At 36.3% G+C, this 15,492-nt stretch overlaps 1 protein-coding gene across 1 annotated transcript in view; it reads left to right on the forward strand.

Moving 5' to 3' along the window:
* The first annotated feature begins 1,427 nt into the window (after positions 1 to 1,427).
* The window catches only part of LOC126628472 (dehydrogenase/reductase SDR family member FEY-like), a 17,726-nt gene continuing 3,661 nt past the window's right edge, over positions 1,428 to 15,492 (forward strand). Inside the window, exons 1-5 of the mRNA XM_050298176.1 lie at positions 1,428 to 1,845; positions 2,068 to 2,188; positions 2,269 to 2,386; positions 2,486 to 2,622; positions 2,850 to 2,975. Coding sequence (XP_050154133.1) covers positions 1,517 to 1,845; positions 2,068 to 2,188; positions 2,269 to 2,386; positions 2,486 to 2,622; positions 2,850 to 2,975 — 831 coding nt within the window. The 5' untranslated portion in view covers positions 1,428 to 1,516. The remainder of the gene's footprint in view (positions 1,846 to 2,067; positions 2,189 to 2,268; positions 2,387 to 2,485; positions 2,623 to 2,849; positions 2,976 to 15,492) is intronic.

Consider the following 15,492-nt stretch of genomic DNA (forward strand, 5'->3'; position numbering starts at 1 on the left):
TTTTAAAATTTCATCTCTCTATCATTACCTTTTAGTTTAATATACTACATTGTTGGGACCCTTTGAGATGTTTAGGATGTTTGTGGCCCCATATCAGAAGTTCCATTTTTTTCTTAGGATGTTTGAGGGATATATCCAAAGTCACAAACAAGTGAGGTCCCTGTTTTGTTCAAAAAAAAAAAGGTGAGATCCCCCGTTTTGCTGGAAATGGAAGACACCGATATAGCCAACAACTTCTACAGTACGTACTTAGCTAGGCAGATGAATGCTAAGTTGAAAAATGTGAGGTCAACAATCTGATACAACAGTGTGAAATGCCAATCATGTCCTTTTAAATTTCAATAAATTGATAGATCTTCTTATTGCACACCTGTACTTTATTCTGCCACACAACCCTTTCTTCTTTTACTGGTCAAGAACCCTTTCTTCTATATATTAACTTACATCACGATTCCCTCGGAAATAAAAAATAAAAAACACGTACACCGCAATAGTATTACTAGTAGATAGAGTAAAGACTTGCTACGTTCATGCATAAGGCACAACAATTATGTTTTCATGCGGTTGAAATCTCATTGGAAAATCAATTGATAATTTAGGAGTAATATAACTTTTTATAAACATATGTAATGCCTTTTTTTTTTTTGAGGTGAATTTCATTCTCAAAAATTCGTCTATTAGGAATCTTGTTTCCTATCACCGACATTTTTTTTCTCTAAGATAAAACATCAACAATTCAACGGGTTAACAAAAAGTGATGCATATGCAACTCATGAGTCTATGGGCTGGTTTGGTATCGCTGTGCTTTGAAAAAAAAACTGTTGTGAGAATAAGCAGCTGTGCTGTGAGAATAAGTGGCTGTGAAATAAATTAGCAGAGTGTTTGGTAAACTTTTTTGTAAAAGTGCTTTTGAAAAAAAAAAGCAGTCTGGTAGTGGAATAATCCCTTACTATAGCTCAAACATCCCAAAAAACATCCCTAGCTAATGCATCATCCTTATATGGTACAAGAAATTAAAGCATGGCCCTCAAGCAAAATTATTATCCTACTCTTTATCATCACCATCATCTCTTGTTTCTTTCATGTTACAACAATTTACATGATAAAAAACTCGACAACTGAATTTGATTTTCAAGTGTATTATTCGTACTTCAACAAAATCAGCACGATAAAATCAAAGGAAAACTAATGAAAATAGCTTGAAAACTTTGAGTTTTAACGATAAGGACAAAATAAAGGGTAAAATGAATAGTACAATGATTGACTTTTTAGTGTAAAAATGTGGTTTTTCGTTAAAGTGAACAGTACCGGGACCTTTTCGTTAAAGTTCTCTAAAATCAATTGGTAATATGGGCATGATCTTGATCATCAAACGTGGCAAAGCCTTTATGTCCTTTGGTGCCTTGGTGGTGGTCCTTCCTTGTACATTAAGGACACGTTTGTTTGACAGGATTAGCAAGGCTTGGACTGGACTAGACTATAGTCCTGTGTTTGGTGTGCAACCGGATTAGCTTTAATGGGCTTAGGTGGGACTCGCTCGGATTACACGCCTCCTTACGAGTTCTTAACGAAGAACCCCAATTTTGGGCGGACTCGTAAGCACGGAGAGAAAACCGCGAGGATCCCCAACGTCCTGCTCGTCCTCATCTCTGCGAGGATCCCCAACGTCCCTCGTCCTGCTCGTCGCTCGTCGTCGATCTTGCCCTGCTTCCTCGTCGTCGTCCTCCTCACCCTCATCGACGAAAGCTTCTCGTTGGTGCCCAACCCCATGCCTTTGCCTCCCATCAACGATCTCACTTGCATTGTCACTGGATCCACCAGCGGCATCGGCCGCGAAATCGCCAGGTCTCCTCCTTCTCCTTCCTTCAAATCTCCAAACATTGACGATTTCAGTTTTCTTGTTAGCTTGTTTGTTTAGTATAAATAAATCAACTCAATTTGCAAGATTGCATTGGGACTTAGGGGTCCCACCGTTTGGTTACTGAGAATTTTGATAACCTGGTGCCCATTTCTCAGTTTCAATTGTGAATTTTGAATTAGTTTTGCTTAAACATGAAAACTGAACAGGCAGCTGGCGGAATCAGGCGCGCATGTTGTAATGGCGGTGAGGAATACGAAAGCAGCTAATGAGCTGATCCAGAAGTGGCAAAATGAATGGTCTGGAATGGGGTTTCCTCTCAATATTGAGGTAACTTATTAACAGGGCCAACGCTAATATCTACATTTCATTAATTATATACAAACAATACTATTGTTTAACTTTAATAGGTAATGGAACTTGATCTGCTTTCATTGGATTCTGTTGTGAGATTTGCCGAAGCATGGAATGCTCGTTTAGGACCTCTCCATGTTCTTATCAACAATGCTGGGATATTTTCAATTGGAGGTTGATCGCTTTGTTGACATTTTTACCTGATTTCAAATGTTCATCCCTTCAGAATCTGATCGGTCATTTGCTGGACTACTATGTCTTTGGTGTGTTCAGAGCCGCAAAAGTTTTCTAAAGATGGTTACGAAGAACACTTGCAAGTGAATCATCTGGCTCCAGCGTTGCTATCCGTCTTGCTATTGCCTTCCCTTATTAGAGGATCTCCGAGTCGAATTGTTAATTTGAATTCCGTTGTAAGTTCCATGGTCATCATGCATAAAATTTTACACTCTTCTGCTTTTGCTTTTCTGGGTATATATGATATATATAACATTCGCACACCTACGTACACACACATGGAAAGAAAAACTAGTTGGCATATATGCTAACTAGTTGTAGATACATCCTTAGGTTTTTAGATTGGCACTATAAATGTATTTCACAGTTTGATATTCTTGTTTTATTGTTATGTTAATCTGAGAATGCTCGTTCTTTCTTTATATACATGCATTATGTTGGCTTTGTTGACACAGAAGACATGAACGTTGTTTCCAGGAAAAGAAAATATACAAGCTTAGTGGGTTACTCAAGCAGCAAGTTGGCACAGGTGGTCTTGAAAGTCTTTATTGTTTGATGGTTTCCATATTTTAGCTGGAACAAGCTTGTAAGAGCTACAAGCTTTTCTTCCTATCCATTTTTGTGGAAATGAATTCAGGTCATCTTGATCTGTAAAGTTTAACTACTTTGTGCAATATATATATATATATATATATATCCTTATATGTATTTTGCTTCCGCCCCCATTTGGTATCAGAGCCAAGTGGTTGGTTATACCATTAGGTTCTGAATACTCTGTTTATATCTTTAATTTCTTTCAGTCTCTTTCCAGTTTATCTTATCAGTTTAATCTTCTTAGTGTTTTCTGATCTCCATAAGGTCTGAGCAGTAAGACGTCACCCAAACAGTAAGTCCCGGAGGATAGGGCCTGAGCGGCGCGCGTGACCCAGAGAGCTTGGTAATTAGAACCACTAGTAAGATTTTGTTGTTAAGGTTTCTGTATTTTGATTGTTTGAATTTATTGATATGAGTAGATTGTTTAGATCTAATTCTATGGCCAGCACTAGCTCTAGATCAAATTTAGGAACAATACCTGACATTGTCAATGAAGAACAAAAATTTGAATTTCAAACAGACAGTAGTCTAGACTTTGCTGAATGGAATATTCCAAAAATATCTTCAAAAAATATTTATAAAAAGAAATGGGCATTAGCCTCTTTTAGAACTGAACACCATGTAAAAACGGTTGTACAAGCTTATGCTCTTAGTAAAGATCATGAAACTTGCCAACTGTTCACCCCAGATCAAATTAATTCTCATAAGAAAGATGGTCATAATTATATACACATCGGTTTAGTGCAAATTGCAGCAAAACCTCTAACACGTAGGGGTCTTAACACTTCTATCCTTTTATGTCTCCGAGATGCTAGATTCACTGACTTCAGTGATAGCATACTTGGTATGGTTGAATCCAGCCTCTGTAATGGACCTATCCATTTCGACTGCTTTCCAGATCTTACCATAAGTCTATCCGACCCACACATGCTAAAAGCACTTACCCTAAATATCAAAACTTCAGGATATAAAGTCCTTGAAGGAACACAGCCTTTGGCCTTAATTTACAGAATTTATTATAAAGTCACTGGCACGAATATGAACTTCCAGGCTTTAACCAAGAGTCCGAAAGATCATACTCTCTTGATCCAAACCAATCAAGAGAATGCCAACATTAAGATACCTAGAACCATTAGGTGGTCAGATATTAATCTCCCTCCAGATTGGTGTCTGATAAATGAAAGTCGGCCAGTAGCCATTCAAAATAGTCTAGTCAATTTAGACAATATAGAACAATACTTTGATGGTACGGTTAAAATTAATTTTGATCGTCCCGCCAGAAAGTCTTGTGACTCCAATCGATCACTTAAATCCTTTACTTCCAGTAGGAATTCTTTCTCTGGATCTATGCCACAAGATAGGCAAGGTCGAGACCAAGAATTAATCAATTCCTTAGCCAATAGGAAATTAAAATCAGTAGATACAGGATCATCTGTTACTCAGCAAGACTTAATGAATGATCTTTTAAATTTTAAACTTCAATCACTTGAGACAAACGCTCAAGTAGTCCAGCCTACCTACCATACTCCTTCCAATCCTGTTAAGGAAGAACAAACATCCCCAACTGCTTCTGATTTTGACGCAGAACCAGTACACCACAAACTATTGGTTTTAACCAGACAAGAACCTTTTAAGTATGATCGTAAGAAACTCTGTAGAGACATAGAAGCCTTAGAAAATGTCCCTTGACGAAACATCTTCAGAAGTAAGTATACTACTGAAGAAAAATTACAAATCCACAAGGCATGGAAGAAATTCATGCAAACCCACAGACTTGAAATATTTTTCTTCGACTTCGTGGAAAAACATTATGAGTCTGAAAAACAATTAAAGGTAATAACCAAAGAAAATTGGATTAAAGAAGACAAGACAGTTGTCTCCTCTAGTCACCCTCCACAAGAAACAATTCTCATTAGTACTGCGAATACGCAAGTCCCAGCTTCACCGTTCAAACTTCCAAAGGAAGAAGCAGGTGTCAAACCTGTCATTGAACAAAACAATTTCACCAACCAAAGCCTACATATCATAGGAAAACAGTTGGACAAAATTGAAACAAAAATTGACAACTTGTCAACCAAACCTCTTATTAAAGAAGTACCCTTAACCAGCTTTAGAGAGTCACCCTCTTTAAAAACCTCAACATCTATTAAGATAGAACAAATGCTCAATAAGCTAGAAAAAGATAAATCAGTTCGTGTCATTAATAATCCCCATGAATCTGATTGTACTTCCCTAACACAAGATTCAGAAGATGAAAGTATTCATTCTATCCAAAAGATGGAAGAAGCCTTTCAGAATCTTGAATTAAAACGTCTTAACGTCAAAAGAACTAATCCTACATCCTTAACCAAAAACTGGTATCCCAGACCAACACCTCATGATCTTCAATTTGAAGAAAGGAATTTCCAATCCCAATTCACTGTTTCATCTGATAAACTCTATGAATGGAATATAGATGGTTTATCAAAACAAGAGTTATTAAACAAACTCCAACATATCTCCATGGTAGCAAATAGCTATATTACTAATCATGACCTTAGTCAAACCCAAATAGTTGACATCCTTGTCTCTGGCTTCACAGGAATGCTTCATTCCTGGTGGGAGAAACATCTCACTGAAGAGTCCAGAAATCTAATAAGAAATGCTGTAAAACAGGACGAAGAAGGAATACCCATCTTCGACGAACATCTAGGACGTGGTGTCCCAGATGCAGTCAATACCTTACTTTATACAATCATACAACATTTTATAAGAGTCCCTTCCAACATCACATCTAGAATCCATGACCAACTAAGTAACCTACGGTGTCCAACCCTAAGTGATTTTAGATGGTATAAAGATGTATTTATGTCAAGAGTTATGCTTAGAGACAATAGTAATCAACCATTCTAGAAAGAAAAATTCAGAAACGGATTACCAAACCTCTTTGCACATAAAATAAGGAATACCTTAATAAACGAAGATGGTATCATACCATATGATAACCTTACTTATGGACATATCATAAGCACCATACAGAAAGAAGGATTAAAAATGTGTATAGATATGAAAATATCTAGACAAGCACAATCTGAAAAAGCTATCGCCAAATACGAATTAGGAACCTTCTGTGAGCAATATGGTCTACCACCTACAGCTCCTTCCAATCTCAAAAAGAAATCAACTACCTTCCATAGATCAAAGATCTCTAGACCACAGAACAACTACTCCAAATATCGTAAAGGCAAGTATGCCAAACCAAACCCATTTTATGAAAATCCCAAACAGAAGAGATGGAAAGGAAAGAGAAAATCCTCTGGAAAATTCCACTCTAAAGACAATAGTCATAAGGGAAAATGCTACAAATGTGGTAAAGAAGGACATTACGCTAATAAGTGTAAAGTTAAGAAAATCATAAGTCAGTTGAAGATTTCTGAAGAAGAAAAACTTCAACTTATCCAAACCTTAGAACTCCAGGATACTGACAATAGTCACTCATCTGAAGATGATCTTGGTTCTACCTCATCATCCTCATATCAATCTGCTTCTAGTAAGCACTCTACTTCAAACATCAAGCTCGGATGTCTCGATGCTTGTTGTAAAAACATATCAGTACTAACTAAACAAGAAAAACAAGAAGAATTACTCTTAGAACTAATAAGCAACGTTGAGGACCCTGAACTTAAAAGGTTCTACCTCAAAAAACTTAAAAATTTAGTCTCTCAAGGAGAAGAAGGCACTAGCCAATCTCAAATTCAAAAACCCCAAATCTCTCTTAGTTCTACACTAGCAAAGTTTAGTAAGACTAAGAAAGAAATCACGGTTAGTGACCTCCAAAAAGAAATTAATAAAATTAAAGAAGAAATTAAGCTTTTGAAATCTGATAATCACGACATTCGTTCACAACTCACTAGAGTCAATACTTCTCCAAAAGAAGAACTATTTAGTTCCTCTTCTTCCAGTAGTCACCATGAGTCAGAATCTGATACACATTTAGAACACTTAGTTCTGAATCTTCTTCACAAACTTAGAATCCGAAAATGGTATTCTAAAGTAACAATAGTAATTGAAGACTTTCGTCTCGAAACAATCGCATTGATAGATTCAGGCGCAGACTTGAATTGTATTCAAGAAGGTCTGATCCCCACTAGGTATTTCCACAAATCAAAGGAAATCCTTAGTGCTGCTAATGAGTCTCCAATGGAAATCAAGTATGAACTTCCTAAGGCACATGTTTGCCAAGATGAAGTTTGTTTTAAAATACCTTTTGTTCTAATCAAGAACTTATTTGACCCTGTCATATTAGGGTTACCTTTTATCGCACTCCTATATCCATTTAAAACTCACCATAATAGGATTACCTCAAAAAGTTTAGGACAGAAAGTTATATTTAAGTTTTGCCTAGAAATAGATCTAAAAAAACTTAGACATCTCCAGAAGGATAGCACTTCGCGATCCTTAAAAATAATTTCTAATAAGACTAAACACCTTCAATTCTTGAAAGATGATATTCATCATAAGAGAACTGAAGAACAACTTAAACAAGAGATTGTATCTCAAAAAATCTTTAAATTTGAAGAACAGCTTGTTAAGGAAGTATGTTCTGATATTCCAAACGCCTTTTGGCACCGAAAACAACACATTGTTAAATTACCTTATATTAAGGAGTTTGACGAATAAAAAATACCTACTAAGGCTAGGCCTATCCAAATGAGTCAAGAAGTAATGGATTTCTGTAAAGCAGAAATACAAGATCTTCTTAATAAAGGAATTATCCGCAAAAGTAAATCACCTTGGTCATGCCCTGCATTTTATGTACAGAAAAGTGCAGAACTTGAAAGGGGATCTCCTCGCTTAGTCATTAATTGCAAACCTTTAAATAAAGTTTTGGAATGGATTCGATATCCAATTCCCAACAAAAGAGATTTAATAAAAAGGCTTAGTAAAGCAACTATTTTCTCAAAGTTTGATATGAAATCAGGTTTTTGGCAAATCCAAATTCATGAATCTGATAAGTACAAAACTGCTTTTGTAACGCCTTTCGGCCATTATGAATGGAATGTTATGCCTTTCGGTTTAAAAAATGCACCATCTGAATTTTAGAATATCATGAATGAGATTTTTAATCAGTATAGCCATTTCACAATTGTTTATATTGATGATGTCCTTGTTTATTCTAAGTCCATTGATGAACATTGGAAACATTTACACTTATTTGCTAGGATCATTAGATCAAATGGATTGGTTGTGTCAGCCACTAAGATTAAATTATTTCAACTTAAGGTTAGATTCCTAGGTTATAATATCCATAGGTCTACCATCCAACCAATTGACCGTGTCATCCAGTTTGCAGATAAATTCCCAGATCAGATTACTGAAAAAACCCAGCTTCAAAGATTCTTAGGTTCTTTGAACTATGTTTCAGAATTTTATCCTCATTTGCGTCAACAATGTAAACCCTTGTTTGATCGCCTTAAAGAAAATCCTCCTGCCTGGTCTACCATTCATACTTCTATTGTCAAACAGATAAAAAATCATGTTAAGACTTTGCCCTGTCTTGGCATTCCAACTCCCAACTCTTTTAAGATTGTTGAAACTGACGCCTCTGACGTTGGTTATGGAGGTATCCTCAAACAACAAACTTCCTCCGGATCACCTGAACAAATTGTTCGTTTCCATTCAGGTGTATGGAATCCGGCTCAAACTAATTATAGTACTATTAAGAAAGAAATATTATCTATAGTATTATGCATTAGTAAATTTCAAGATGATTTATTAAATCAAAAATTTCTTGTTAGAATCGATTGCAAATCTGCAAAACATGTTTTACAAAAAGATGTTCAAAACATTGCATCAAAACAGATTTTTGCACGATGGCAAGCCATATTATCAATCTTTGATTTTGAAATTGAATACATTAAAGGCAGCCATAACTGCATTCCAGATTTCCTAACCAGAGAATTTTTGCAAGGGAAGAATGTCTAATAAAAACACAGCTTCTCCACAAGGCAGTAGCCAACATAGGAGGCTTCCTGCCTCATTACCACCACCAAAACAGGAACCTATTCCCGGTTCCTCGGCCCTAGCCATTACCAATAGATTTACTCCATTAGGATCAACTCTAGGAAATATCCGACCAAACAACCAAACAGCGTTAGTAAACCAGTATGATCATTTCTCCTCTACCTACAGGCAATCGCCATCCCCCTTAGTAAGTTATACCAAAACATCTCCTTATGTTATCAAACCTTCCAAAGAGTATCTCTTCAGTATCCCCTTCAATTACAAACATCTAAAAACACCTGAGGTCATAGCCAAAAAGATGTTTCCAGCCAATTCCCATTTTCAATCAAGTGAATTCCACAAAACCCTCAAATACTATACCACTATACTCAATGAGACCTCCTCCATCACCATAAAACCAATCTTTGATAAAACTCCTGGTAACCAGAACAGAATCCTGTACTATTCTCTTACCATTAACAAATTCTTGATTGAATCAGAATGGGGAATACCCCTCTTTCAACCCAAACCCTTTCGGAGTACCACTTTCCCTAGCCATTCAAATCATTACACTTATTTTGATTACATCCAAGCCTGGTCTAAAATTTTCCTACACCAGTCAGAAGATTTTAGCCATTCATGGTTTATAACCTTTGATCGAAGTTTCAAATTGAATTTTCCTGCATGGTTTCCTCGATGGTGGTTGGATCATGGTCTTATCTCCGATCTCATGCCGGATGAATTCAAACAAGTCTTATCAGGCACATTCCAAAAGAAATTTGATAGAACTCGTTTTGATGAAGGCATTCCCCTGTTTGCCTTATTCATGGCGAAATACAAGGTCCCCTGGATCCTCCGTTGGAACTACGAGATTGAATCCAATCAAGTTTTCCGGCAAAGACTGATCAAGTGGTGGGATAAATTCAACTACCAGAAAATCATTGAAGTTGTGCTAAGAGATTTCCCTACGGAGCCATCTCCAATACCTGCAGTCGCAGCCCCATCAGCTGAAGCTTTACCTGAACCAACCAAGGAAGAAATCGAATCATTATCAGACATTAGTCCTTCTTCCTCCTTCATAGGTAAACCCAAGTCATCCAAATCTTCGAGCAGTTCGAAGAAGTAAAAGTCTTCAAAGCTCAAGGCTCTAGCCAAAATCCTCATTAAGGAACTGCAAGAAGAAAATGAAGATAGTTCTGACTCCGACAATTCTTCGGATGCTTCTTCACAGTGCGCAGTAGCCACACAAGGAAATATTTTCCCGCCTGATTCTCAAGACCCATACGAATTTTAAAATTGTAATAGCATGTATAGGAATTTCCAATTCGTATGTATGTAGTCTCAGTAAGGCACTTTGTATTTAGACCCAGTAGGGTATTTTGTATCATGAAGCAGTAGCTGCAGTTGAAGACAAAGTCAGCCGAATTTAAAAGCAGCAATAGCAGACAAGGCACTATTCATGAATAGTAAAATCACTTTTACTATTCATCCATCATTTCCTCCACAGTATTCACCCTCGTGAAAGCCACAGTCTCCGACAGCATCTTCTGCTTTCGGTCTCTTTACAGCAATAGCACATGCCGAGCGAGGATCCCGCTTCCATCTCTCAATCATTCCGGCTCTCCTCCCTCGTATATACCAGGATTCTCCAGCTTCATTGGGGAGGAGGAAAAAATTCGGAAAAACTCTGCGTATTAAAATTGAACAGAGTCTACAGCTTCTCAGCAAATATATTGTATTACATATATCAAACACTTGTATTTTATTTTTAGTAATGTCATCAAGGATGCCTGCGAGCTCCAAGTCCAGTTCTTAAAAACGTCAGTAGACGAAACGTTTGTTTGTAAGTCTTTCGATTTTCAATAAATATATTTTCAATCGAATATCAGCATCATTAATTTTAATTCATTACTTTATCATGAATATTACACCTACTTTCAATCTAATTTTATTTATTTATATTCTTATAATTGATTCTATGAATCTGCAATTTCCAGTTAATCCTAATTTGATACTAATGAAATATCTGGAGTACTTAGTTTCCTTATATGTATTTTGCTTCCGCCCCCATTTGGTATCAGAGCCAAGTGGTTGGTTATACCATTAGGTTCTGAATATTCTGTTTATATCTTTAATATATCCCACCACTTGATCAGTCTTTGCCGGAAAACTTGATTGGATTCAATCTCGTAGTTCAAACTTTGAGAAAATAGTTGCTTTACTAAGCCTTTTTATTAAATCTCTTTTGTTGGGAATTGGATATCGAATCCATTCCAAAACTTTATTTAAAGGTTTGTAATTAATGACTAAGCGGGGAGATCCCCTTTCAAGTTCTGCACTTTTCTGTACATAAAATGCAGGGCATGACCAAGGTGATTTACTTTTGCGGATAATTCCTTTATTAAGAAGATCTTGTATTTCTGCTTTACAGAAATCCATTACTTCTTGACTCATTTGGATAGGCCTAGCCTTAGTAGGTATTTTTGATTCGTCAAACTCCTTAATATAAGGTAATTTAACAATGTGTTGTTTTCGGTGCCAAAAGGCGTTTGGAATATCAGAACATACTTCCTTAACAAGCTGTTCTTCAAATTTAAAGATTTTTTGAGATACAATCTCTTGTTTAAGTTGTTCTTCAGTTCTCTTATGATGAATATCATCTTTCAAGAATTGAAGGTGTTTAGTCTTATTAGAAATTATTTTTAAGGATCGCGAAGTGCTATCCTTCTGGAGATGTCTAAGTTTTTTGAGATCTATTTCTAGGCAAAACTTAAATATAACTTTCTGTCCTAAAATTTTTGAGGTAATCCTATTATGGTGAGTTTTAAATGGATATAGGAGTGCGATAAAAGGTAACCCTAATATGACAGGGTCAGATAAGTTCTTGATTAGAACAAAAGGTGTTTTAAAACAAACTTCATCTTGGCAAACATGTGCCTTAGGAAGTTCATACTTGATTTCCATTGGAGACTCATTAGCAGCACTAAGGATTTCCTTTGATTTGTGGAAATACCTAGTGGGGATCAGACCTTCTTGAATACAATTCAAGTCTGCGCCTGAATCTATCAATGCGATTGTTTCGAGACGAAAATCTTCAATTACTATTGTTACTTTAGAATACCATTTTCGGATTCTAAGTTTGTGAAGAAGATTCAGAACTAAGTGTTCTGAATGTGTATCAGATTCTGACTCATGGTGACTACTGGAAGAAGAGGAACTAAATAGTTCTTCTTTTGGAGAAGTATTGACTCTAGTGAGTTGTGAACGAATGTCGTGATTATCAGATTTCAAAAGCTTAATTTCTTTTTTAATTTTATTAATTTCTTTTTGGAGGTCACTGACCGTGATTTCTTTCTTAGTCTTACTAAACTTTGCTAGTGTAGAACTAAGAGAGATTTGGGGTTTTTGAATTTGAGATTGGCTAGTGCATTCTTCTCCTTGAGAGACTAAATTTTTAAGTTTTTTGAGGTAGAACCTTTTAAGTTCAGGGTCCTCAACGTTGCTTATTAGTTCTAAGAGTAATTCTTCTTGTTTTTCTTGTTTAGTTAGTACTGATATGTTTTTACAACAAGCATCGAGACATCCGAGCTTGATGTTTGAAGTAGAGTGCTTACTAGAAGCAGATTGATATGAGGATGATGAGGTAGAACCAAGATCATCTTCAGATGAGTGACTATTGTCAGTATCCTGGAGTTCTAAGGTTTGGATAAGTTGAAGTTTTTCTTCTTCAGAAATCTTCAACTGACTTATGATTTTCTTAACTTTACACTTATTAGCGTAATGTCCTTCTTTACCACATTTGTAGCATTTTCCCTTATGACTATTGTCTTTAGAGTGGAATTTCCAGAGGATTTTCTCTTTCCTTTCCATCTCTTCTGTTTGGGATTTTCATAAAATGGGTTTGGTTTGGCATACTTGCCTTTACGATATTTGGAGTAGTTGTTTTGTGGTCTAGAGATCTTTGATCTATGGAAGGTAGTTGATTTCTTTTTGAGATTGGAAGGAGCTGTAGGTGGTAGACCATATTGCTCACAGAAGGTTCCTAATTCGTATTTGGCGATAGCTTTTTCAGATTGTGCTTGTCTAGATATTTTCATATCTATACACATTTTTAATCCTTCTTTCTGTATGGTGCTTATGATATGTCCATAAGTAAGGTTATCATATGGTATGATACCATCTTCGTTTATTAAGGTATTCCTTATTTTATGTGCAAAGAGGTTTGGTAATCCGTTTATGAATTTTTCTTTCTAGAATGGTTGATTACTATTGTCTCTAAGCATAACTCTTGACATAAATACATCTTTATACCATCTAAAATCACTTAGGGTTGGACACCGTAGGTTACTTAGTTGGTCATGGATTCTAGATGTGATGTTGGAAGGGACTCTTATAAAATGTTGTATGATTGTATAAAGTAAGGTATTGACTGCATCTGGGACACCACGTCCTAGATGTTCGTCGAAGATGGGTATTCCTTCTTCGTCCTGTTTTACAGCATTTCTTATTAGATTTCTGGACTCTTCAGTGAGATGTTTCTCCCACCAGGAATGAAGCATTCCTGTGAAGCCAGAGACAAGGATGTCAACTATTTGGGTTTGACTAAGGTCATGATTAGTAATATAGCTATTTGCTACCATGGAGATATGTTGGAGTTTGTTTAATAACTCTTGTTCTGATAAACCATCTATATTCCATTCATAGAGTTTATCAGATGAAACAGTGAATTGGGATTGGAAATTCCTTTCTTCAAATTGAAGATCATGAGGTGTTGGTCTGGGATACCAGTTTTTGGTTAAGGATGTAGGATTAGTTCTTTTGACGTTAAGACGTTTTAATTCAAGATTCTGAAAGGCTTCTTCCATCTTTTGGATAGAATGAATACTTTCATCTTCTGAATCTTGTGTTAGGGAAGTACAATCAGATTCATGGGGATTATTAATGACACGAACTGATTTATCTTTTTCTAGCTTATTGAGCATTTGTTCTATCTTAATAGATGTTGAGGTTTTTAAAGAGGGTGACTCTCTAAAGCTGGTTAAGGGTACTTCTTTAATAAGAGGTTTGGTTGACAAGTTGTCAATTTTTGTTTCAATTTTGTCCAACTGTTTTCCTATGATATGTAGGCTTTGGTTGGTGAAATTGTTTTGTTCAATGACAGGTTTGACACCTGCTTCTTCCTTTGGAAGTTTGAACGGTGAAGCTGGGACTTGCGTATTCGCAGTACTAATGAGAATTGTTTCTTGTGGAGGGTGACTAGAGGAGACAACTGTCTTGTCTTCTTTAATCCAATTTTCTTTGGTTATTACCTTTAATTGTTTTTCAGACTCATAATGTTTTTCCACGAAGTCGAAGAAAAATATTTCAAGTCTGTGGGTTTGCATGAATTTCTTCCATGCCTTGTGGATTTGTAATTTTTCTTCAGTAGTATACTTACTTCTGAAGATGTTTCGTCGAGGGACATTTTCTAAGGCTTCTATGTCTCTACAGAGTTTCTTACGATCATACTTAAAAGGTTCTTGTCTGGTTAAAACCAATAATTGGTGGTGTACTGGTTCTGCGTCAAAATCAGAAGCAGTTGGGGATGTTTGTTCTTCCTTAACAGGATTGGAAGGAGTATGGTAGGTAGGCTGGACTACTTGAGCGTTTGTCTCAAGTGATTGAAGTTTAAAATTTAAAAGATCATTCATTAAGTCTTGCTGAGTAACAGATGATCCTGTATCTACTGATTTTAATTTCCTATTGGCTAAGGAATTGATTAATTCTTGGTCTCGACCTTGCCTATCTTGTGGCATAGATCCAGAGAAAGAATTCCTACTGGAAGTAAAGGATTTAAGTGATCGATTGGAGTCACAAGACTTTCTGGCGGGACGATCAAAATTAATTTTAACTGTACCATCAAAGTATTGTTCTATATTGTCTAAATTGACTAGACTATTTTGGATGGCTACTGGTCGACTTTCATTTATCAGACACCAATCTGGAGGGAGATTAATATCTGACCACCTAATGGTTCTAGGTATCTTAATGTTGGCATTCTCTTGATTGGTTTGGATCAAGAGAGTATGATCTTTCGGACTCTTGGTTAAAGCCTGGAAGTTCATATTCGTGCCAGTGACTTTATAATAAATTCTGTAAATTAAGGCCAAAGGCTGTGTTCCTTCAAGGACTTTATATCCTAAAGTTTTGATATTTAGGGTAAGTACTTTTAGCATGTGTGGGTCGGATAGACTTATGGTAAGATCTGGAAAGCAGTCGAAATGGATAGGTCCATTACAGAGGCTGGATTCAACCAGACCAAGTATGCTATCACTGAAGTCAGTGAATCTAGCATCTCGGAGACATAAAAGGATAGAAGTGTTAAGACCCCTACGTGTTAGAGGTTTTGCTGCAATTTGCACTAAACCGATGTGTATATAATTATGACCATCTTTCTTATGAGAATTAATTTGATCTGGGGTGAACAGTTG

This window comes from Malus sylvestris, chromosome 7 (assembly GCF_916048215.2).
Source record: "Malus sylvestris chromosome 7, drMalSylv7.2, whole genome shotgun sequence".
NCBI classification, from domain to species: Eukaryota; Viridiplantae; Streptophyta; class Magnoliopsida; order Rosales; family Rosaceae; genus Malus; species Malus sylvestris.